Here is a 26802-nt window from a genome sequence, read left to right on the forward strand (position 1 = left end):
CACAGAATTTGCCTCCGGCTCCTGCACCACAGAATTTGCCTCCGGCTCCTGCACCACAGTATTTGCCTCCGTCTCCTGCACCACAGAATTTGCCTCCGGTTCCTGCACCACAGTATTTGCCTCCGGCTCCTGCACCACAGTATTTGCCTCCGGCTCCTGCACCACAGTATTTGCCTCCGGCTCCTGCACCACAATATTTGCCTCCGGCTCCTGCACCACAGTATTTGCCTCTGGCTCCTGCACCACAGTATTTGCCTCTGGCTCCTGCACCACAGAATTTGCCTCCAGCTCCTGCACCACAGTATTTGCCTCTGGCTCCTGCACCCCAGAATTTGCCTCCAGCACCACAGAATTTGCATCCGGCTCCTGCAACACAGTATTTGCCTCCGGCTCCTGCACCCCAGTATTTGCCTCCGGCTCCTGCACCCCAGTATTTGCCTCCGGCTCCTGCACCACTGACTTATCTGTTTAAATATGTGTTATAGATAGTTATATATAGCAAACATACATTTGCTATTTCTGGGTTTCTATTATTAGATACAAAACAATAGTGGACAGTAAGAAGACGACTGGGAGTGGTGCCTGCAGCTGGGTCTTTTTCTCATCAATGGAGGACCTCCTGGCTGATGATCCCAGTGTGGAGCCGGTCCTGATCGTGTCATCTTTTGCTGGTTAGGGCCACATCAACATTAATTAGCACATCAGATGAGTTGAGTGCAGTTTAATCAGGAAATGTTATATTCATGCTTTTATAAAAATCGTATACATTATTGGATCTTATTAGTACATTTTAATTCAATCACACAGTGATGTCAAAAAAACATTAGCATCCATGTTGGATACAAAGTACCTCCAATGTTGTCATATACGTGTTGCTAACAGCTTTATTTGAAGGATGTCTATTGTGTGGCTCAGGTAATTAGAATCTGGGTTAACTGGATGTTTAAAGTAGCTTTGTTGGCACATGACTCTAATTTACAGTAGATGCAGAACCGCAAAATGTATTTGTCGGAGGAAAGTGATGTTTACTGCCTTGATCATTACCGTTTTGAGGCCACCAAGTTTAAACTTTTTTTCCACTCAGGATCTTCATCAGATCCAGTTGGCCAAGGACCATCATCTTCACAACCTTCATCTTTACAACCTAAGCCATCAGCAGAACATGGCAAAAAGAGAAGGTGCAAGTCTGAAGCACCCGAGGGGATTGAGCAGTACGTCACTGAGCAGAGGAGGCAGATGTCAGATCTCATGGTCCTGCAAAAGGAAGCAGTGGAAGTGGCAAGCGTACATAACGTAATCTTAAAAGAATCTGTTTCTATTTTGACGAAGAAATAGCAACTTGTGTTTTCTTCTTTTGCCACATTCTGCTGATGGTTAGGTTCTATTTTGTTTGTTTAATGCCATGAAGTACAGTATATATGCTAAAGAAAATACATGCGATCTTGGTCACCTCACCTTTGTGGCTTAAATACATATTAATTAGTTGATTATAAATTTTATTTTCATGAAATAATTAAAGGTCCCATTGCATGGATTATTTTATTATTTTATAATGTTTCCTGGGGTGCCCTTATATTGTTAGTATGTTTTTTAGATCAAAACTTGTTATAATTTAGAAATAAAAGGCATATTTCCTAGCCTGATTTTAGCCTCTGATTTGAACGCTGTTTGAAGGGGCATGTCTGCTGTGAGACTTCAGTGTAAACACCCACTGCTGTGATTGGCTGCTGTAAGACTTCAGTGTAAACACCCACTACTGTGATTGGCTGCTGTGAGACTTCAGTGTAAACGCCCACTGCTGTGATTGGCTGACATGCTTGCATATGAAATATCTAGTATTACAAGTGGAACTCTCTCGAATACTTTTACTCATACAGCTATTATATGTTTTTACTATTAGAGCTGTCGGGATTAACAAATCGTGAGAAGTTTTTAAAGTATTTAGATCTATTCCCTTCACATAAAAGGTTGCAGTGATGAGCATTGAGCAGATGGCAGCCTGTTGATGGCGTGAATTAAGATCTTATCATTGCAACGCAGTTTCTGCTCTCTCACTAATGATTTCACCAACGCAAACATGAGATAAGTACAGTAAGAGCTTTGTTGTGCAGCGCGTAACAGCGTAATTGATTTCATTACGAGTTTTGGCAAGTGTCCAGATAAACTCGCGCTGTGTGATTGGCAGCTTGGGAGATTGGAAAGAGATTGTTCTTTGATCGCTTTCAGTATATTAAAATCACAGTTTAAGTAAGATGTGAAGTTGATCGTTTAGTCACTGGCTTGATTTACTGATGCATAAACAGTATTGAACAACTTTGAGAGAAAGATTATCTGTCTGAACTTGAACAATTACACATCAGACATTCACATAACCCACTGGTTCTGCAGAGGATTGGATGAACGAACTAAAAAAATACCTTTGTGTTCATTTGTACGTCCAAACACTGAGCAACTGCCATGTTTCGCTCGTTTGCAAGCCATGATGTCTCTCGAGTTAAAACCATATCGCACTTGCGCAGCTCATTCTCTCATGGGCGGGCCAAATTCTTTTTGCAGGCAAAGAAGAGAAAGGGGAGGTGACCTTTCCCCTTATGACGACATAAGGGGAAGATTTCTAGATTCGCCCGTCTGAGCTTTCATTTTCTCAAAAATACCCAGGGCTTGGTTTACACCCATCAAAATGTCTAGCCACTGGGGGACTATAGGCAGGCTACTAAAATAAGGAAACTCATATTAAGGTTAAAAAAACTCAAAGTGAAATTTCATGCAATGGGACCTTTAACCCTCTGGGGACCAAGGTGTTTTTTGGGCCCTTGAGATGTTCTGACATGCCTTGACATTTGTGCTTTTTTCAGTTATTTATAAACATGTTAATGGCAAAGGTGTAAATTCACTCTATATAGCACAAACAGGGCTACCATAATATGCGAGCAACTTGTATGTAGATGTTTGTATTTTTAAGAGAATAATGTTTATGCGTGGTTATTGGAAAAAAATAAAATGAAAGTTGCTGAATTAAGACCACAAAACACATATTAAATATGTGTCCACAAGACTTTTGACTAATGGATGTTGTCCCTTGTGTGAAAATAGTCTTGCTTTATCGTTCACAAAAAAAAATACATTGATTTAAATGGTGTAAAACAGGTTTTGCTTGGAAAGCCAATATGCGAGGGGGAGGAGTAGTTTACACCCACTCTGCATAATGACTCTGCCTAATGAGCCATTCTTTCAGGTGTGACACTGACTGAGCCACAATGCAAGGACAGAAGATGTATTTAGAAGAAGACTTATATTGACCATTTAAGATTTCGCTTACATCTCTCTTGTAAATATGTTTTGCTATTTTATTAAAAATGTTACAATTACAACAATAATTACAATTTCAACAATATTTCAAGTGTACTCTTTCTTTATAAAAAAGAAAAAGAAAAAAGATTATAGGCCTACATTTTATCATATGTATTCATTAGTTTGAATATAGCCAACATTGGAACATCTAACATCTTAGTCTATGACTTTATTTTTGACAAATATATATATATATATATATATATATATATATATATATATATATATATATAACGTTAGATATGAGCAGAAATTGCTAAACAAAAGCTTATTTGATGTGGCAGTATATTCTACAGTAGCCTAAAAACTGTACCCAAATCTAGTCAACAAGTGACTGACTGTAACGTTGTTTTTATGAAATATTAGGGCATATAAATGCTAATTTGCAGTTTAATACGTTGCTTATACAAATACATTTTATTTCAACATATTCCAGTCGATTTTTACTCATCTCAGTAGGCTATAGCAAAGCAGTTTATTCTTTCACACACAGACGCGCGATTTATATTTAGGCTAAACAGTCTTTACAAATATGTACCCTTCATTCATCTCACAGAAAGGCGAGTCATATTATAGAAATGCGATTCATCTTTTTGCGGTTTGCATAGGCCTACACTAACGTTATTCCATAACGTTATTCCACACTTGAGAAAAGAAAACAGCCTACCTCACTCCTCAGCGGGATCTGCTCCTCATATCAGGAGATATTGCTCCTCATCAGCACTGTTCTGAGGAATCTTTTCTCCATAAGGTAGGCTATATTATGCCTCACTCGATCGCGACGCGCTTTGTTTACAGCTGATGTGGGCGTTTCACAGATCTTCAATAGTTCTCAGAATTTGCGTTTGAATAGCACGCGCTCTCCGGGGAGTGGTCACATTACTGTGAATTAGCTCGTAATGAGCTCGACTGGAGTCGCTCTCTTTTTATACAGATTACAGAAGCTGAGAATATTTGTTTTTTATATAAGTTACTTCATTTAACAGATGCGATCTCAAGCTTTATGCCTGTGGGTCTGTTTGCCTGTTTGACTGAATTTTCGCGGAGTTATAGATCATTTGCGAACGCGTTTCAAATGGGAGTTTACTGACAGAGAGAAGGCAGAAATCGCATCATGTTAATTTTTCTTTATTTGTCAAAAAGCAAAACACTTTATTTTTATTGTGAGTATACAGAAAAAAAATAGAAACTGAACAGGATCGATTGATGTATTACACGAAAATGAAAGATCAAAATTAACAGAGCATTTAGTGTTTATTTTCATTGCTAAAAAAAAAAAACGAGCAAAACGCGCGGGCGCGTTTTTGGTCCCCAGAGGGTTAAAAAGTATCAGCCTATTAGCTCAACACAATGATAGTGTTATATTAATACAATTAACTCAAACTCATGTTTGTTTTTAGTTTTTGGCCAAGTTCATCTAATTTTCTTTTCTGGCACGGTATCCGGTAAGAGTTGTATGACATCACTGCCATCTTGTGATTTGTGGCTCATAGAGGTTTGCAATGATAGATGATAAAAAAAAATCGCCAAATACTGTTCACAATGACAATGAAAATGTCTATAAACATCAACATAATCACAGACAAAAAATAAGGATTACACACCACTTCTCAGTATTCCAGCTGCACTCTTTCTGCTGGTTGAGTAAAGCAGTGGTGAGATGGAGACAGAAATCATTTCAGATTATTTTGTGAATACTGTGTGTTGTTTAAAGTTCATAGTAATTGTTCTGACTTCATGAAGCCTCATGGTGTGAATAAAACATCAAACTGACTAGAACAAACTCTTTGAAATGTATATATGATACTGGATATCAAGGGTGAAACTGTTAATAATATAGACAGACAGCAATCTCATTCAATGTCAGTCATGTGTGCAGTGAAATATAATTTATTATAATTTATATAAATTTTCTAATGAGAAATTAACAACATGGAGAGATCTAAAAGCAAATAATATTTCATGGCTTTCAGAAATGGAAGCTTTAGCTAAGTTCTGCCAGGAAGACTCAATCACTACGTCACTTATTACCTTCATCTCTATCCAATCACGTCTTCATACTTTCTGTATAAAAGATGGTACTTACTCATGTTTGAGTTCGCAGATGCCGACGGGACATCAATTGATTGCGTTCACTGCTAACCAACAATGTCCAACGATACCCCAATCGTCTGCGACTACTCAGACTCTGATGACGAGTTTGTTCCGCCCTCTCCTCTTCCAACACGGCGCAGCACGCGCCTCCAATTCCGTGACTCGCTATGGGCAGCGTGGTCTACGGAGGACATGTACAGTACTCTGGAATCAGCCGGCATTCCCATCAGCCAAGGTCTGTCCAGAGAGGATCTTCTTCTTCTCGCCCAAAATACTCTGGGTAATCCACCGGAGTCCGTCACTAATATCGCGACTCCTTCAGCGCCCGGCCATTCAAAGCAAGCCGGCAGAAAGAGAACAGCCAAATCATCGTCACCTCATCCCGGTAAAAGAATTACGCCGCACGTTCGGGCAACTGTTCATCCGGATATCACCGAGCCTGACGGATTTAACTCTCAACTTCTCCAAGCGGTCCAAAGCCTCTCTCGAACTGTCAAAGGGCTCGAATCGAGGATGTCAAAGTTCGAACACTCCACTGCTATCTCCAATGATCCGAATCCGGCTATCAACTTCGCAGTAACTCCCCAATTTCGTCCTTCTGCCAGCGGATTAAGCGATCCTTCGAGTTTCGCTTCTACCTCTTCAGCCCCGTCAACTTTTCTTCAACCTGCTCAAACTCCATTTCAGGATGTTTCCGCTCCACCTGAAACTTCATCATTTAACCTTTCGACAGCAGCCCCTGCCCAGCTATTCGGTAGGCGTTTTGTTTCTCCAGCCGCTGCTACGGTGTCTCCTCACATCAGAACAAACATCATCCAAGGTAAAGATTTAAACCTTGCTTCACTTTTGCTTCCTTCGCCTGCGGCTGACAGGAAGGTGGTTGACTGCGGTGACGTGGCAGTCTTGCTTAAAACTTCCGATCCCAGATTACAACGGAATCTTACATTCGCAGAATTCGTTATCGCTTTCAGCATATTCAGAGACGTTCTGTGTCAGGTTTTTCCAGATCGAAGGGAAGAGCTGGATTTGTATTTAGCTATGATGGCAGACTTCAATCAACGTTACGGCGGTACATTATTCTACGAGTACCATAAATCATTCTCCGCCAAATCAGCTTCCTTCATTTCGCTTTTTAACTCCAGACTGGATTGGTCCGTGACTGACACCGAACTGCTCGTCCGTCATTTTGGCGGCGCAAAAACGCTGGCTTGTAACATTTGTAGCGCTCATGGACACTCGGCGTCTTTCTGCCCCAAAGCTCTCGCCAGCCAAGAACCGCGCGCTGTCCAAGGTGCTGATCACGTAAGGCCTGCATATGACAGAAAGAATCGCTTAATCTCAGAACACAACGGCACCTTTATTTGTAACAATTTTAATGAATCTGTCTGTTCTTTCTCTCAATGTAAATATGAACACATCTGCAGTTTCTGCAAGGATCCGCACCCGAAATCGGTCTGCCCACGCCGGTACAAACCTCCAATCCGAGGAAAAGCCCCAATTCGGAAAAAATTCTGAAAAGCCACCCTTCTACTCCAGTTAATGTTCCTAAACTCTCTAGCTACCTTTCTTCTCACCCCGATCCGACTTTTGTCGACTATCTAATCACCGGTCTGTCTCAAGGGTTTCGGGTGGGCATCCTTTCCAATCTCACCACCTCTTTCATAGGAAAAAATTTGCAATCTGCTATTACTGAACCAGAAGTGGTTTCTAATCTGCTAGAGAAAGAGATAAATAAAGGTTATATCATTGGCCCTTTTGCTTCCCCTCCTTTTTCGCCTTTTCGCATTAATTCCATCGGCGTCGCAACACGGAAATACTCCGGTAAAAAACGTCTTATCTTCGACATGTCATCCCCTCATTCTGATTACACAGCGAGTGTAAACGAATGCATACCTTTAGCACCTTTCTCTCTACATTACGCCTCGGTCGACAATGCCATCCATCTAATTAAGATAGCCGGTCAAGGAGCTTGGCTAGCTAAAGCAGATATCACTGATGCTTTTAAAACCATGCCAATCCACCCCTCTGACTGGCCACTCTTCGGCGTTAAATGGAATTCCAAATTGTATTTTGCCGTAAGACTAACTTTCGGGTGCAGAAGTAGCCCTCACATTTTTAATAGCCTTTCTGAAGCGATGTGCTGGATCCTGCTGAATGTCAGCAAGCTCCCTTTCGTTCTCCATTTGCTCGATGACTTTCTGTTAATCGATTTTCCATCTCCGCAATCTTCAATTTTGGACATTCTTAAAATTATCTTTAGTGACGTCGGCATTCCTCTTTCTGCGGAAAAAACTTCGGGACCCTCTACCTCATTAGAATTTCTAGGGATTACTCTGGATTCAAATCTAATGCAAGCATCTCTTCCCCCCGAAAAACTTTCAAGAATCAGGTCTTTCTTGGAATCTTTTCCCTCCCTGCATTCCATATCAAAGCGCGATTTGCTTTCGCTACTCGGACACCTAAATTTCGCCATGAGAATCATACCGCAAGGCAGGGCTTTCATCTCACGTCTGTTAACTCTGGCCCATTCCGCAGAAAAACTAAGCGATCAGATTCAACTAGACGAAGGTTGTTTGTCTGACATTAAATTCTGGAAAAGATTGCTTAACGATTGGAACGGCATTTCTTTCTTCTACAACGACGATTTTGAATCATCGCTTCAACTTCAATTATTCACTGACGCGGCCCCTTCCATCGGGTTCGGGGGGTTCTTTCAAGGACAATGGTTCGCAGAAAAATGGCCTAACGACTTTCCTAAAACAGCATCCGACTTCATTTCATCCGCGCTTTACGAGTTATATCCTATAGCCGTTGCCAGTGTCATCTGGGGCCCATAGTGGTCACGCAAACGTATCACGATGCTCTGCGATAACGAAGCCACAGTCGCCATCATTAATAAAGGTAGATCATCTTGCAATACGATCATGCCTTTTTTGAGACGGTTAATTTGGCAATCTGTCGTTTTTAATTTCATCATTAAAGCTGAACACATTCCCGGCCGCTGCAATGTTATTGCTGATTCTCTCTCTCGATTTCGATTTCAGACTTTCAGACAGCTGTGCCCATCAGCCAGCCCGGATCCTGCAACCTTCCCTCCCTTAGCAGACATGATACTAAACTAAACGACCTGCTTACGTCAGTGAAACATTACATTTCTAAAGGCGTCGCTCCCTCTACACTTAAAGCCTATACGTCTGCATGGTCTGCTTTTCTTATGTTTTGCTTCTCCTTCCAAATTTCCGTTTTTCCTATTCTTATTTCGACCGTTTGCTCCTTTCTCGTTTTTAACTTTGAAAATCGCAATCTTAAAATCTCTTCTATTCGCAGACTCCTCGCTGGCATCCAATTCTACGCGAAATATTATAATCCTAATTTCCAAAGCCTTTTTTCTGAACCATCCGTTCGTTTACTGCTTAAGGGGTTAGCTAAATCTTCCAACAAAATAACAGACAAACGCCTGCCAATTACCCTGCCTTTATTGCATAGACTAATCATTTCTGTCCGCAATGGCCTTTTTTCTGCATACCTTAACATCCTTCTAGAGGCAGTGTTTCTATCTGCCTTTTATGGGTTTATGCGTCCAGGGGAATTTACTTCAGAATCTAATAAATTCGATCCAGCCCGCGGCATTTCCTTTTCTGATCTACGCTTTGGACCTAAATTCTTCACACTATTTCTTAAGCACTCTAAAACTGATGCTCAAGGTTCCGGCGTCACTTTAACACTGTCAAAACTCGATAATAATTTCTGTCCCTTCACAGCTATGGTTAAATTTCTTAAAATCCGGCCTAGAACTTCTAAATACGCACCGCTATTTATATTACTGAACGGAGCACCCCTTTCCAAAGCTTGTTTCAGAACTCACTTAACCACTGTTATCAAAAGCTGCAGCCTATCCCCCTCCCTCTATACCGGTCATTCATTCAGGATCGGGGCAGCTACCGCAGCAGCTGAACGAGGAATCTCAACGTCAGCTATTAAGATCATGGGCAGATGGTCTTCTTCAGCATTTGAATCATACATCAGACCTGATTCAAAAACCATCCTCGAAGCCCAGCAAGCACTCCAATAACAAATCAGGTAAATTTCATACAATACTGGTGGTGGTGTTACGATAATGGCCTTGCGTGGCCTCGTCTCCATGTCTAAAAAAAAAAAAAAAAATATATATATATATATATATATATATATATATATATATATATATATATATATATAGCTACAGCCATATGGTATCGTCCGCGCGGTCTATCAAGGCCTTTATGCTAGGTCTAACGTTATATCTGTGTGGTCTATCGAGGCCGTGTACGTCTGGCCTATCGTGGCTATTATCTGTGCGGTCCACCGAGGCCTGTATATGTCTGGCCTATCGTGGCTATATCTGCGTGGCCTACCGAGGCCTGTATATGTCTGGCCTATCGTGGCTATATCTGTGTGGTCTATCGAGGCCCGTATATGTCTGGCCTATCGTGGCTATATCTGTGTGGTCTACAGAGGCCTGTATGTGTCTGGTCTAATGCGGCTATACCTGCGTGGTCTATCGAGGCCTGTATATGTCTGGCCTATCGTGGCTATATCTGTGCGGTCTACCGAGGCCTGTGTACGTCTGGCCTATCGTGGCTATATCTGTGCGGTCTACCGAGGCCTGTGTACGTCTGGCCTATCGTGGCTATATCTGTGTGGTCTACCGAGGCCTGTATATGTCTGGTCTAACGTGGCTATATCTGCGTGGTCTAACAAGGCCGTTTAGGTTCGGTTATAAAAAAAAAACATAAAAAATAAATAAAAAATAAAAAACATAATCAAACATAGGTACATAAAATCCATCTTACGTTCATCATACTGACTATGTTAACTCCTTTTCTATCTTTCAGAAAATCAGGATTCACGACCGGTGCGTATGCTTTTCATCTATCAATTTTTGGGGGGAGGCTGGCCCCGTCCCGGTGGTTCTTAATCCACCTTCTTTTGGGGGTCGGCTGCGCCCCTGCCTTCGTCTCCAGGCAGGAGATGCAGATCCGCTACCCTCGGATTACGAGCTATGGACGGGGCCTACGCCAAAGAACTTTACAATGCTTGCCGGGCTGCCAATAAATATATGCTTTGTTACATCACTTTATCTTCCGAGTCTTTCTGGTAGAAATGGAAGCTTTAGCTAAGTTCTGCCAGGAAGACTCAATCACTACGTCACTTATTACCTTCATCTCTATCCAATCACGTCTTCATACTTTCTGTATAAAAGATGGTACTTACTCATGTTTGAGTTCGCAGATGCCGACGCGACATCAACCTCCATCCTCCCCACCACCACCAGGATGGTCCTGTCCATACCTTCTAGGGGGGTCGGCTGCGCCCCTGCCTTCGTCTCCAGGCAGGAGATGCAGATCCGCTACCCTCGGATTACGAGCTATGGACGGGGCCTACGCCAAAGAACTTTACAATGCTTGCCGGGCTGCCAATAAATATATGCTTTGTTACATCACTTTATCTTCCGAGTCTTTCTGGTAGAACTAAAATTATTCCTGATTCAAGCAGAATGAGCATAAAATAAAAACGGACAATAACAATGAGATGCTGATAAAATGAGTAGAGTTTAATCAATAATTACATGAAGTAAATACAAACATTAAGTAAAAGTGAAAGCGAATGAGACCGATCTCTCTCTTTACTGACTGAGCCAAAGCATCTCAAGAGAAGAAGAGAAGGAAAGCGTCCAGTTTCAAAGATACATGTATATCTTGCATTTGCATGGAAGAGTAGAAGTGGAAGAGAAACTAGATGTTCTGATGAAAAAAAAAAAAAAAAAACGAAGAATTAGTTAAAAATTATTGTCCGATTCATGTCTCTCTTAAAAGTGTTATGGCCTCTTCTTCGGCTCCCTGAACTTAGCCTTGAAATGTTTTTTTGTTTTTTTTCTCAGTGTGAATATTCTGGCACTTTTTCAGTTCATCTTCTGTAGTAAAGGACTTCCAGCAATGGTCTTTATTCAGAATGAAAAGCAGAAGTGATTTCAGAGCGAAAGCCTGAGCCGCTTCTTCCCAGTGTGATCTCTAATGTGAATCTTCAGACTTGATTTACAGATTTGGATTTACAGACAGCATTTTTAGCTTCTGTTTTTCCTTTCTCATTCACTTCCATCAGATCTAAAAGAAACATTAAATCAAGTGAGATTTCAAATGAGAGACAAACGTGAAATGAAAAGTGAAGCCTAAAGTCAAGATCACTGATGAGTTCAATAGTCATTTGCATTAAATCTGGTCACATTGGAATAGAGGATTATGAATAAAAAGAAATTTTAAAAAAGTGTCATAACTGCCTGTTATTGTGTCATGGCTGGTAAAAGATTATTTGGCATGTACATTTTTTAAGTCACCGGCCATTGGCAGGTGTGACAAAAAGTTAGTTTTAGGGCCCTGCTTGCACCTCATAATGAGATGCTTATAATAATGAAAATCTTTCCAAGCAGATACCAATCAAAACAACAAAATGTCCTAACGCTCACCGTGGCTGTAAGGAAACTACTTTGTTGCTCAGCACATAAAGATGAACTACTTACCGTGATCTCAGACTGTGTTTAAGTGGTTTCTCCACTGTATGGATCTTCATGTGTAACTCGTCCCGCACTGATCACACGTGTGCGGCTTCTCTCTGCTGTGGATCCTCTCATGTTTTTTCAGAGTTGTTGACGCACTGAATCTCGTCACAGTGTGAACACTCTTAAGGTTTTTCTCCAGTGTGGATCCTCATGTGTAGCTTTAGTTGAGCTTTAACAGAGAAACTCTTTCCACACTGAGCACACGTGTGCGGCTTCTCTCCACTGTGGATCATCTCATGTTTCTTCAGAGTTGATGGCTGACTGAATCTCTTGTCACAGTGTGAACACTTGTAAGGTTTTTCTCCAGTGTGAATTCTCTGGTGCAGTTTTAAAAAGGCCACTGAAGTAAAAGTCTTCCCATACTCAAAGCACACATGATCTCTCACACCAGTGTGAATTTTCTCATGTCTATGTAAATATGGCAGCAGTGAAAAACTCTTTCCACACACAGAACATGAATGTGGCTTCTCCTTCGTATGAACCGTCAGGTGTGTCTTCAGGGCTAATGCCCAGATAAACGTTTTCCCGCACTGATTACATGTGTAAGGCTTCTCTCCGGTGTGGATATTCCTGTGCCCTTTAAGTTGTACCAATTGTGTGAAACTCTTCCCGCATTGATCACATGTGAACGGTCTTTCTCCATTGTGGATCCTCATGTGAACTTTAAGATTTTCTCTGTGTGTGAAACTCTTCCCACACTGAGTGCATGTGAACGGTTTCTCTCCAGTATTAACTCTCATGTGAACCTCTAGTTGTTGTTTGCTTGAGAATCTCTTTTCACAGCAATTACAAGTGAACAGCTTCTCTCCAGTGTGTCTCCTCATTTAAACAATAAGACCTTCTCTGTATGGAAACCTCTTCCCGCATTGATCACATGTGAACGGCTTTTCTCCAGTGTGAACTCTCATGTGTTTCTTAAGTAGAGATGATCGCAAGAAACTCTTCCCACATTGATCGCATGCATGTGGCTTCTCTCCAGTGTGAACACTCATGTGAAGCTCAAGACTTTGTTTGTATGCAAAGCTCTTCTGAACCGTCCACACCGTCATTTTTGGTAAATCTTCCAGTTATTGAACATTATTGCCAGAGTTCTGTCACTTCTGTTTGGGTTACATCTTGGGTTGGTGACAGAGCTCTGGCATTCCCGGTCTGTCATGCTTTGGGTATAGTCTGGTTTGTTGTGAGCACATGGCTTGTCATGTTTTTCTTTGTGCCATGTGTTCTCCTGTCAATTGTCTAGCCCCTCCCATCTCGTTACCTGATTATTGATTAATTTGCCCCACCTGCCTTTCTCGTTACCCTCTTTTGTTTGCTTCCTATTTAGTCTCCCTGTGTGTACAGTCCTGTGCTGGATCGCTGTCTAAGTTCCCTTGTGTTTCCTGTTCCTGCCGATGTCTGTCCTGTTTTCCCCCACGGGGAGTTTTTGTTTGTAGTGTTGTTTTATTTATTTTGTTAATAAATACCCACTTGTTTTCTGCACTTGAGTCCTTGCTCCTTTCAACCCAGTCCGTGACAATTATAGGCACATATCCAATATTTCTGTAGTGAGAACTACAATTTTAATTGAACAACGACACAATTACCTAATGTAATATTAACATTAAAGAATAGAGAATACTGCCATAATTATGGCACCAGTCACCTCTGCTGCTGAGGATAAGTTTATCCGAGTCACCAGCCTCAGAAATTGCAAGTTAACAGCAGCTCAGATTAGAGACCAGATGAATGCCACACAGAGTTCTAGCAGCAGACACATCTCTAGAACAACTGTTAAGAGGAGACTGCGCGAATCAGGCCTTCATGGTCAAATAGCTGCTATGAAACCACTGCTAAGGAGAGGCAACAAGCAGAAGAGATTTGTTTGGGCCAAGAAACACAAGGAATGGGCATTAGACCAGTGGAAATCTGTGCTTTGGTCTGATGAGTCCAAATTTGAGATCTTTGGTTCCAACCGCCGTGTCTTTGTGCAACGCAGAAAAGGTGAACGGATGGATTCTACATGCCTGGTTCCCACCGTGAAGCATGGAGGAGGAGGTGTGATGGTGTGGGGGTGCTTTGCTGGTGACACTGTTGGGGATTTATTCAAAATTGAAGGCATACTGAACCAGCATGGCTACCACAGCATCCTGCAGCGACTTGCCATCCCATTCGGTTTGTGTTTAGTTGGACCATCATTTATTTTTCAACAGGACAATGACCCCAAACACACCTCCAGGCTGTGTAAAGGCTATTTGACCAAGAAGGAGAGTGATGGAGTGCTGCGCCAGATGACCTGGCCTCCACAGTCACCGGACCTGAACCCAATCGAGATGGTTTGGGGAGAGCTGGACCGCAGAGTGAAGGCAAAAGGGCCAACAAGTGCTAAGCATCTCTTGGAACTCCTTCAAGACTGTTGGAAAACCATTTCAGGTGACTACCTCTTGAAGCTCATCAAGAGAATGCCAAGAGTGTGCAAAGCAGTAATCAGAGCAAAGGGTGGCTACTTTGAAGAAACTAGAATATAAGACATGTTTTCAGTTATTTCACACTTTTTTGTTAAGTACATAATTCCACGTGTTCATTCATAGTTTTGATGCCTTCAGTGAGAATCTACAATGTAAATAGTCATGAAAATAAAGGAAACGCATTAAATGAGAAGGTGTGTCCAAACTTTTGGCCTGTACTGTATATATATATATATACATATACATACACGAGACGAGAGGTATGTATCAACTCGTCTTAGTTAAGGGAATAACAGTTTAATATGAAAAAACGGTGGAGTGTTCCTTTAATAGCAAGTAAGTATACATATAATTTTTAGGGCTGGGAATCGATGAAAAAAAATTTACGAATTAATCGCACAATTTGCTGTGATTAATCGCAATTAATCGCATTTCCCCCAAACTTGTAATCATCAATAGTTAAACGTAGAATCACTAATTAAATTACACAACACACAAAAAAGGGAGGAAAAAAAGAGTTCAGTTCTATGCAACATACTCAGATTTAACAGATTTTTTTTTTTTTGACTAATTATACAGTCATACAAAGCTATTATTAACAGAGCATGTGATCAGCAGGTAATTTTACTATTGTTGCCCAGCATGGCTATACCAGACTATATATACAGTGAGGAAAATAAGTATTTGAACACCCTGCTATTTTGCAAGTTCTCCCACTTAGAAATCATGGAGGGGTCTGAAATTGTCATCGTAGGTGCATGTCCACTGTGAGAGACATCATCTAAAAAAAAAAAACCCAGAAATCACAATGTATGATTTTTTAACTATTTATTTGTATGATACAGCTGCAAATAAGTATTTGAACACCTGAGAAAATCAATGTTAATATTTGGTACAGTAGCCTTTGTTTGCAATTACAGAGGTCAAACGTTTCCTGTAGTTTTTCACCAGGTTTGCACACACTGTAGGAGGGATTTTGGCCCACTCCTCCACACAGATCTTCTCTAGATCAGTCAGGTTTCTGGGCTGTCGCTGAGAAACACGGAGTTTGAGCTCCCTCCAAAGATTCTCTGTTGGGTTTAGGTCTGGAGACTGGCTAGGCCACGCCAGAACCTTGATATGCTTCTTACAGAGCCACTCCTTGGTTATCCTGGCTGTGTGCTTCGGGTCATTGTCATGTTGGAAGACCCAGCCTCGACCCATCTTCAATGCTCTAACTGAGGGAAGGAGGTTGTTCCCCAAAACCTCGCAATACATGGCCCCGGTCATCCTCTCCTTAATACAGTGCAGTCGCCCTGTCCCATGTGCAGAAAAACACCCCCAAAGCATGATGCTACCACCCCCATGCGGGGGGGGGGGGGGGGGGGGGGGGGTGCTCGGGGGGTGCGAGAAGACCACCATTCAACCCGAAAACAGTCATATAACCATTCCAATGACTCCGAAGCTGTTCAGTTAAGGTAAAATTTTTCACTTAGTTCACCTTTAATGTTAATACAACAACACTTACTTTTTTTATTTGCTCATTTAATTTCTTTCTTGAATGCTACTGTTCAATACCCTGCAGCTGATAAAAATAAAGCACTGTTTATTTAATTTGTAAATTATGTTATTTATATGTAATGTGTATCTTATTTTTTAATAGAGAAAATAATGACAAAGATTTTTATCTTCGCCACTTTGATATAAATGGCTGCCATTCTTTTCTTTTTTATTTAATATTTTGTTACCTTGTACGCCTTTGTTTTTAAAATAGGGACATTCATTTGGCTGTAATGCTCAGTCACTTTCAAAATAGTAAAAGCAACATTAAAAAGAATTGATAAAACCATGAATCGTGAATTTCCTGAAAAATGACGTCTCGTGCGCCTCTTGACACACACAAAATTTGAGTGCACAGTTTTGGCATTCGAATGTGCAATTATTTATTTTTATTTTTTGGGAATTCGAGGAATATTCAAAATTCAAATTTTTATTTGACAGCCCTAATATACATGACACGATTTTCCTAAATACCCACTTTGCCATCCCGGGGAAATTGATTGCCATATCAGAGTTGACCAGCATAAGATCAACTCAACAGACTTAGATGCTGGATCCACATTTGCTCCCTAAGGTCTGTTATGGACCATCACAGAGCTGAAGTGAGCGGGAACCTACGCATGAAGTGAGCGGGAACCTACGCAAAAATACTCTCAGAATGAGAAGAGACCAAACCAAACTCAACCTTACAGATAGAGTAGGGCTGCACAATTAATCGAATTTCTAATCGCGATTACGATTATGGATGCCACGATTACGTAATCGTTCAAAGCCGCGATTACAAAAAAAAAAAAATCCACTCTGCATGCATTTAGAGCATGTTATGAGAGGCAAATCACAACTACTTCAGAAAACCCAGCACAATAGGAAGGAACTACCAGGCAGCGACGTATGTGTACGCTGAAATAAAAAGTCTTTCACCTCAGAAAAACGGACGTTCCTGTCATGTCAACCGTTATAGGCTACTGTGTTCGTAGCGCACACTCTTCAATTGCACGCGCAAATGCGGCGGCGCGCGCTGTGTATAAAGTGCAAAGGAAACTATGAGCATGCAACATTGTTACGTTGTAAATTGGTAAGTCACAAAAGTAAAATAGCAATAAATCACATTACTGGTACGTCGTGTGTTAGCTGAGAAGGATTTGCATGCAGGGATGATTTTCATTCTATTCACCAGGAGCAGTTTCCATGTTTCATTAACAGTTCTTGTTAGTATTGTGTATCACCATGGTAACTGTCGTTTTAATATTAACCCACTGATCTATATAATGACATTCTATATAGATCAGTGTATTAACCCCAAAATGCCACTTTATTTTCACTTTGTGTTATTTTTTATATTTTAAATGACTGTGGTGGCTCATACCAACATTGTATTAACAAAAGCTAGTTTGGGACTGATATTTAATAGCTTTAGCATAGGCCTAATGTTTATTTCTTAGTAGTCTTTACTATTAGTCATATTCTTACAATTTATGTGTATGTTAAGTAAAGGGGGACAGTGTGTGTGTTCACAATTTTGAAGTAAACATGTATAATAATATGCCTATATATATATTCAATGTAAATTGTGATAATCGTAATTAATAATCGCAATTACAATTTCAAGGGAATAATCGACAATTATGATTTTTGTCATAATCGTGCAGCCCTAAGATAGAGCTTAACATAGCGGCCCAAAAAGAGCCAAAAAACTTGATAACACTGTCCACACAGAGCCACGGCCTACATCCCAATGTCCATACTATCCATCCACAATGGAAGGCTTTGTATTTTTTTGTATTTTTTAGGGCTGTCAAACGATTAATCGCATCCAAAATAAAAGTTTGTTTTTACATAATATATGTGTGTGTACGGTATATAATTATTTTTTATATATAAATACACACACATTCATATATATATATATATATATATATATATATATATATATATATATATATATATATATTTAAGAAAAATGTGTTATTTATATATAAAATATTTATATATAATATAAATTATATATAATATAATATATACATGCAAATATTTCTTAAATATATACATGCATGTGTGTGTATTTATATATAGAAAATAATTATATACCGTACACACACATATATTATGTAAAAAACTTTTATTTTGGATGCGATTAATCACGATTAATCGTTTGACAGCCCTAGTATTTTTATGTCATACTCTGTGTGTTTTTATTGTGTTATGGATCCCCCCTGGAGGCCCCAGTCTCTGTCGCCGACCAATGACATTGTTGCGTTTGAATCATGTGCTACAGACATCAATACAATACAGCATAATCAATACAATAATACATCGAGGTCACGCGGCATGTGTTCCCCACAAACTTCTGTTATTAATAACAAACACAACGTTACTAGAAACTACAAATCTGGGGCCCGTTCTTCGTACGTCGCTAACTCAGTTAGCTGGATTTGATTGTTGGCGATTTGGCATGATCTTGGATTGTTTGGTTCTTCGAAGCTCATCCTGGACTTGCTGTCATAGCAACAGGTGCGCAAACTTAAACCTGCTCGGGAGCAGGCTTATTTCATGTAAACAGGATTAGATCGCGGCTTCTTAAGCGCAGCTGATACGGGAAGTCCAGCGCAGCGCGATAGTGCACTTTCTGAGATGTATATTTTTTCTCGTGACTCGTGAGATTGTCGTTTACATTATTAAATTGTTGGAAACGCACATTTATTTTCGACTTGACAGAGTCGGGATTTAACTACAGCACAAACTGTTTGCATTGCCCTAAGATTATTTGCGAGTGGCTCTTTCCTTTACACTATTGGAGATGCAGAGAACTTGATGGAAAGTGCTGTCTGTTGTGTCATTCGGAGTTTACCTGACGCTTTTAGGTTTAAAGAACAGTTTTAGGTTTTTTGTGGCATTTCCAAGCCACTTAAGACCCAATGTTGTAAAGCAGTTTTTTTAAAGCAGTTTTTTTTTTGGCTATCATAATTTTTTATGAAGATCATGCAATCATGACCATGCCGATTACAGTATGTGTCACTCAGGCTTCACTAACGTGATTGGTACCATATTACATACACTTATGCTGATCCTAACAGAACTGCATTTTTTTCATAGGTGATTATGACATGTTCCTGCCTGCAGACAGGTGTTTTATGACCCCATTCCCTGACCCAAACCAGTTACAATGCAGCTCTAGCCAGGACAAGGGCACACAATGAAATGAACTTTGGCTAACTAAAGGGAAGATTTCAGTGTCTGAAAAGTATGAGGGTTGCACACCTGACAGGGCCTGTGACATTGTTGCATGTGCCATTTTACACAACATTGCCAAAAAAAAAAAACCTTTTCATTAAATGTTTAATAAAAGACAAATATGCTTAGTTCCTTGAGTTTTATTTCGATTGTTCTTTGTAAAGAAAAGCCAGTGGTCAAGTGCCTGCAACAAGAGATATTAGACACATGCCTCATGCAACAAATAAAAAGGAAAAGTTGTCTATACACTGCCCACCTGTAGGCCTATGTCTCCTCTGTCTGTGCAGACTCTTCTGTAGGCCTTTCTGTAGATGTGGAATCCTGCAACTTATATTGCAGCCATAAAGCATACAAGTATAAATTAAGTAAAGTTATTTATGCACTTGCAGGGCTAGTTCCTCCATATGACAGTTATCTGAGAGGGTTTATTCACTGTCCAGTGCAATGGAAACAAATGGACATTACAAAGTCTTATACTTTCTTTCCTTTGGAAAGATAGAAAATGTCCACTTACTGCACATATTTCAGCCACCACTTTCTTTGGAACAGATACAAGTGTTGGTGTATTTTGTAAAAGTGCACAAAAGAGGAAAACACAATGTCATTACAATGAACTACACTCGGGAAAAATGTGATCAATAACTCATGGCAAAATATTTTTACATTAACATAAGTTTATCAGTTTTCACTTTCACAAGTCAAAGCAATTCATCATTACTCAAGATTTAACAGTTGAAATGACTATACAGCCTTAATTTAATGCAGCAACAATTATTTTACAGTGTAGGCTACTAAGATCCCCTCCTTGAACTGCCACCTTACCGTGGTGGAGGGGTTTGAGTACCCGAATGAACCTAGGAGCTATGTTGTCTGGGGCTATATGCCCCTGGTAGGGTCTCCCAAGGCAAACAGGTCCTAGGCGACGGGTCAGACTAAGAGCGGTTCAAAACCCCTTATGATGCCCAAAAAAAGGAGGACCGTGACGTCGCCCGGTATGGCGCAGCCGGGGCCCCACCCTGGAGCCAGGCCCGGGGTTGGGGCTCGTATGCGAGCGCCTGGTGGTCGGGCCTCCCCCCATGGGGTCCGGCCGGGCTCAGCCCGAAGGAGTGACGTGGGGCCACCCTCCCGTGGACCCACCACCTGCAGGAGGGACCGTAAGGGGCCGGTGCTAAGTGGATCGGGCGGCAGTCGAAGGCGGGAGCCTAGACAACCCGATCCCTGGACGCGGAATCTAGCTCTAGGGACATGGAATGTCACCTCTCTGGCGGGGAAGGAGCCTGAGCTTGTGCGTGAGGTTCAGAGATTCCGACTAGAGATAGTTGGGATCACCTCTACGCACGGCTTGGGCTCTGGAACCACACTCCTCGAGAGAGGATGGACTCTTCACCACTCTGGAGTTGCCCATGGTGAGAGGCGGCGGGCTGGTGTGGGTTTGCTTATAGCCCCCCAGCTCAGCCGCCATGTGTTGGAGTTCACCCCGGTGAACGAGAGGGTCGCTTCCCTACGCCTTCGGGTCGGGGATAGGTCTCTCACTGTCGTTTGTGCTTACGGGCCGAACGGCAGTGCAGAGTACCCGGCCTTCTTGGAGTCTCTGGGAGGGGTGCTGGAAAGTGCTCCGACTGGGGACTCCATCGTTTTACTGGGGGACTTCAACGCCCACGTGGGCAGCGACAGTGACACCTGGAGGGGCGTGATTGGGAGGAACGGCCCCCCTGATCTGAACCCGAGTGGTGTTCTGTTATTGGACTTCTGTGCTAGTTACAGCTTGTCCATAACGAACACCATGTTCAAGCATAAGGGTGTCCATCAGTGCACATGGCACCAGGACACCCTAGGCCGGAGGTCGATGATCGACTTTGTGGTCGTTTCATCCGACCTCCGGCCGTATGTCTTGGACACTCGGGCGAAGAGAGGGGCGGAGCTGTCAACTGATCACCACCTGGTGGTGAGTTGGATCCGATGGCGGGGGAGGAAGCTGGACAGACTCGGCAGACCCAAACGTACTGTGAGGGTCTGTTGGGAACGTTTGGCCGAATCTCCTGTCAGAGAGATCTTCAACTCCCACCTCCGGCAGAGCTTCGACCAGATCCCGAGGGAGTCTGGAGATATTGAGTCCGAGTGGACCATGTTCTCCACCTCCATTGTCAACGCGGCCACTCGGAGCTGTGGCCGTAAGGTCTCCGGTGCCTGTCGAGGCGGCAATCCCCGAACCCGGTGGTGGACACCGGAAGTAAGGGATGCCGTCAAGCTGAAGAAGGAGTCCTATCGGGCCTGGCTGGCTTGTGGGACTCCTGAGGCAGCTGATGGGTACCGACGGGCCAAGCGGACTGCAGCCCGGGTGGTTGTGGAGGCAAAAACTCGGGCCTGGGAGGAGTTCGGTGAGGCCATGGAGAAGGACTATCGGTCGGCCTCGAAGAGATTCTGGCAAACCGTCCGGCGCCTCAGGAGGGGGAAGCAGTGCCCTACCAACGCTGTTTACAGTGGAGGTGGGCAGCTGTTGACCTCGACTGGGGATATCACCGGACGGTGGAAGGAATACTTCGAGGATCTCCTCAATCCCGCCGTCACGTCTTCCATTGAGGAAGCAGAGGCTGAGGGCTCGGAGGCGGACTCGTCCATCACCCAAGCTGAAGTCACCGAGGTAGTCAAGAAACTCCTCGGTGGCAGGGCACCGGGGGTGGATGAGATCCGCCCTGAGTACCTCAAGTCTCTGGATGTTGTGGGGCTGTCTTGGCTGACACGCCTCTGCAACATCGCGTGGCGGTTGGGGACAGTACCTTTGGACTGGCAGACCGGGGTGGTGGTCCCTCTTTTCAAGAAGGGGGATCGGAGGGTGTGCTCCAACTATAGGGGGATCACACTTCTCAGCCTCCCTGGGAAAGTCTATGCCAGGGTACTGGAGAGGAGAATCCGGCCGATAGTAGAACCTCGGATTCAGGAGGAACAGTGTGGTTTTCGTCCCGGTCGTGGAACACTGGACCAGCTCTATACCCTCTACAGGGTGCTGGAGGGCTCATGGGAGTTTGCCCAACCAATCTACATGTGCTTTGTGGATTTGGAGAAGGCATTCGACTGTGTCCCTCGCGGCGGCCTGTGGAGGGTGCTCCGGGAGTATGGGGTCCGGGGCCCTTTGCTAAGGGCTATCCGGTCCCTGTACGACCGGAGCAGGAGCTTGGTTCGTATTGCCAGCAGTAAGTCAGACTTGTTCCCGGTGCGTGTTGGACTCCGGCAGGGCTGCCCTTTGTCGCCGGTTCTGTTCATAATTTTTATGGACAGAATTTCTAGGCGCAGCCAGGGGCCGGAGGGGGTCGGGTTTGGGGACCACACGATTTCATCTCTGCTCTTTGCGGATGATGTTGTCGTGTTGGCCTCATCAGACCAGGACCTCCAGCATGCACTGGGACGGTTTGCAGCCGAGTGTGAAGCGGCTGGGATGAAAATCAGCACCTCCAAGTCCGAGGCCATGGTTCTCAGTCGGAAAAGGGTGGCTTGCTCGCTTCAGGTTGGTGGAGAGCTCCTGCCTCAAGTGGAGGAGTTCAAGTATCTTGGGGTCTTGTTCACGAGTGAGGGAAGGATGGAACGGGAGATTGACAGGCGGATCGGTGCAGCTTCTGCAGTAATGCGGTCCCTGTACCGGTCTGTCGTGGTAAAGAAGGAGCTGAGCCGCAAGGCGAAGCTCTCGATTTACCAGTCAATCTACGTTCCTACTCTCACCTATGGTCATGAGCTGTGGGTCATGACCGAAAGGACAAGATCCCGGATACAAGCGGCCGAAATGAGCTTTCTCCGCAGGGTGGCTGGGCGATCCCTTAGAGATAGGGTGAGAAGCTCGGTCACTCGGGAGGAGCTCAGAGTAGAGCCGCTGCTCCTCCACATCGAGAGGGGTCAGTTGAGGTGGCTCGGGCATCTTTTCCGGATGCCTCCTGGACGCCTTCCCGGGAAGGTGTTCCGGGCATGTCCCACCGGGAGGAGACCCCGGGGAAGACCTAGGACACGCTGGAGAGACTATGTCTCCCGGCTGGCCTGGGAACGCCTCGGTGTCCCCCCGGAAGAGCTGGAGGAAGTGTCTAGGGAGAGGGAAGTCTGGGCATCCCTGCTTAGACTGCTGCCCCCGCGACCCGGCCCCGGATAAGCGGTAGAAGATGGATGGATGGATGGGCTACTAAGATCTTTTCTATTTCTCAGCCTTTTTCTTGATTGCTTTTATAAACAGACAACCATTTATTTAACAGCGCCTTTTATAAAAGAGACTATAATATTGTCACAGGTCGGGGTGGGCCAAACCAGACTGCACCCACCCCTGGAAACCGGGTACCACCTCGAGGAACGTGTCAAGGACCAGACAGACAAGGAAATAAAGGAATAACAAATTTCTTTATTAAGTTAAGAGCAGTAATTTGAAAATCCTAATTAAAATCTTCTTTCTTGTCGCCAGAGGGGATTCGATGGCCCCCTGGACCGTAGAGGGGAGAACGATCGTGGCGGCCCTGCAGCTCGTTGGAGAGGGATCAGAGGGGAGACTCACACCGTCTAGGTAGGTCACTGGGTAAGTACTCTTTACAGGACTCAAGAGGAAGTCGTGGTTATACGGACCCCATTCGAACTGGAACCAGGTAAGTACTCAAGGAGCGGTTGCCTCAGCCTCGGACGAAGCACAGGGACACAGATGGCGAGCGGACCGGGTCAGGAGGGGAAACAGGTAAGTATATCCCGGTAGGTGTCCTTTATGCCAGACCAGCCAGGACGGGGGCCTTTAGCCGGGACGTGAGGAAACCTTGGACAACAGGAAGACACTTCGATCGAGGCACGTGCCGCAGCTATTCCTTTTCCTTCTCAACAGGGGCAGCGGCTTGTAACGTAGTCGTGGAGAGCCACCAGGCAGAAGAACACTTTAAGCAAGATGCTCCCCTTCAGCTGTGTACTGCAACAATACAACAGGGTTCAACGGTTCAGCAGTATACAAGTGCTCGACAGTGATACCTTCTCTCTTTCTGAACAGGGCGGAGGCCTTCAATGGGGCATGTGGAGACCACCAGGCGGGGAGGACACTTTGAGCGAGACGCTCCACTTCGGCTGGGCGCTGTAACCAGGTAGCAGGGTTTAACTCTTCACCAGCATATGAAACATTCAATTGAAATACCTTCTCTCTTTCTGAACAGGGCAGAAGCTTTCAATGGGGCGTGTGAAGACCACCAGGCGGGGGGGACACTTTGAGCGAGACACTCCACTTCGGCTGTGCACTGTAACAATGCGACAGGATTTAACCATTCAACAGTAGATGAAACATTCAGCTGCAATACCTTCTCTCTTTCTGAACAGGGCAGAAGCTTTCGATGGCGCGTGTGAAGACCACCAGGCGGGGAGGGTGCTTTAAGCGAGACACTCCACTTCAGCTGTACACTGTAACAATGTAACAGGATTTAACCATTCAACAGTAGATGAAACATTCAGCTGCAATACCTTCTCTCGTTCTGAACAGGGCAGCGGCTTTCGTTAGGAGCGTGTGGAGACCACCAGGCGAGGAGGATGCTTTAAGCGAGACACTCCACTTCAGCTGTACACTGTAACAATGTAACAGGGTTTAACAGTTCAACAGCATATAAAACATTCAGCATTAACAGAGCCGGGCTGTCTCAAAATGGTAAGTTGGGCGCTTGATATATCAAAACCTTCCTTGGAGACAGCGGGTGAAAGACTGTAAGGAGAGAGTGCACAGCAGACTACTATTACTTCTCCACACGATGAACTTCACTCCATAACACAAACCGTGTGAATCGTCACTTCAGGCACTGCATTCCACTCGCACACCGTGCATTCGGGCCAGCACTCACCCACCGGTCTTTCTCCCACCAGATCAACTCTCGTCTCTCACAAGGGCTCAACTTCTCTCCAGAGACAGCAGACGACGGGTGCAGCAATAGTCACATTCAGCGAGGAGCGGACAAAAGTTGGAGACAGATCAACAATTCACTCGGTGTACTAGTTCACTCGTGCCACACACTTTCCAAACTCTCAACCCCACTTCAGTGTTAGTGCATATAAACAACGGATCCGATACTCATCACTTACGTCTTTCCCACTGCTGACGATATTCCTTGGGTTTTCGTTGACAAAATACTTCACTCTCTTCTTTCCACTTCTCAGCTTCAATCTTCACCCGCTTCACAGCCCAGCCTCAAATACAAAACAACCCACCGACAAACACAGTATCTCACGGGAGGAGAACCACCCAGCAGTCTGCTTCCTCTCTCTTTTTAAAGCCCCATCTGAATACGTGTTCCTCTCACACCGCTCTCTGTAATTACTCCACACCTGCTGTCAATCGGGTAATTGGCCTCGCTGCCATGGCAACAGATTCGCAGTGCAATGAGACGGGTGTCCACAGGAGGTCTCCAAATAACACTGCATTCACAAGGGCTTTAATCTCTTTTCTAATTGTTATTTGTCACACCGTGACAATATAACTAAAAATTACCATTATGTAGAATATTTTTGTACTTCACTTTTATTTGTTCCCATTTTCTAGTGTGGTGACTGACATTACAATGCACAAAGTAATTATGCAATTATTAAAATACAAAAATATAGGCTAATAAGTGATAAAAACATCTAACATGGCCACTTCTAACGGATTTAAATTGTCTGCTACTTTTTGCCAGCCCTCTCTCCTGGCTTTTGCAGACTTTGAGGTGTTCCCTGGCGTTTTGATTAAACATTAAAATTCCGAATAAACTTCGACTATTAGTTCTTGCTCTGCTGAGGAGAAAAACTGAGCGCGCTCTTTGGCCACGCTGAGCAGCCAATAGCAGCGTTGCTGATCAGTGTTTCTACTATCGATACATATCCCCTTTTAAACCAGCGCATGAACGCGCAGTTATCTCAGATAACTCAATCCAGCGATACTAATCATATCCGGCAAGTGTGTTCGAAGAACCGAGTTAGCCAGATCATGATTCGCACGATGATATCATCTTGGATGTGTCATTTGATCTCGGATGTAATAAGCAACATACGAAGAACGGGCCCCTGGTTTTGCTTAAGTTTCTCAAACCTCCCTTTACTGACCATTTGTTGAAAACAAACAAAAAACATTAGGCCTATGTACTGTTTATTTAAATGTGCTTGAATGTTTCTAACATGAATGTTCTTCAGCATGAATGAATGAAGAATAAACACCAACCTCTTTGTTCTTCAGGATCTTCAGTGTGTTTCATTCTGCAGGGTTCTGGATCACTCATGTTCTCACCGTCCTCTTTAATAAACTCAGTCTTTGCAGATTTCAGCTCTTCCTGATGCTCTGATGCTCATCTTCACTTGTAGCTGATGGGAATTTAAGCATTTATGTCTGTCTGTCTGTCTGAAGTAAAGTAACTGATGCGAATGTATACTTATTTTATGGCTAACCTTAAAGCTCATTTCATTGGTGTCAACAGACTGTATTTGTGTCAATTTACAGGAGATCTGAAGACATCAGCATTAGGGATGCACCGAATATTCGGCCACCGAAAATTTTTCGGCCAAAAATGGCCCAATGGTCGGGTTTAATTT

General features: G+C 43.4%; 1 protein-coding gene and 1 long non-coding RNA gene across 3 annotated transcripts in view; one reads left to right on the forward strand and one right to left on the reverse strand.

Annotated features, from left to right (window-relative positions):
- The window catches only part of LOC309500245 (uncharacterized protein), a 46311-nt gene extending 19742 nt beyond the window's left edge, over positions 1-26569 (reverse strand). For both annotated transcript variants that reach the window (XM_082171807.1, XM_082171808.1), the window contains exon 1: positions 26435-26569. In XM_082171807.1, coding sequence (XP_082027933.1) covers positions 26435-26492 — 58 coding nt within the window. In that variant the 5' untranslated portion in view covers positions 26493-26569. The remainder of the gene's footprint in view (positions 1-26434) is intronic.
- On the forward strand, positions 17156-17562 carry LOC309513486. The gene is made up of 2 exons (XR_014211454.1): positions 17156-17262; positions 17308-17562. It is a non-coding gene; the product is annotated as an uncharacterized lncRNA (long non-coding RNA).
- Positions 26570-26802: the final 233 nt, after the last annotated feature.

This window comes from Leuciscus leuciscus (assembly GCF_965113295.1).
Source record: "Leuciscus leuciscus genome assembly, chromosome: 1".
Taxonomy (NCBI): domain Eukaryota; kingdom Metazoa; phylum Chordata; class Actinopteri; order Cypriniformes; family Leuciscidae; genus Leuciscus; species Leuciscus leuciscus.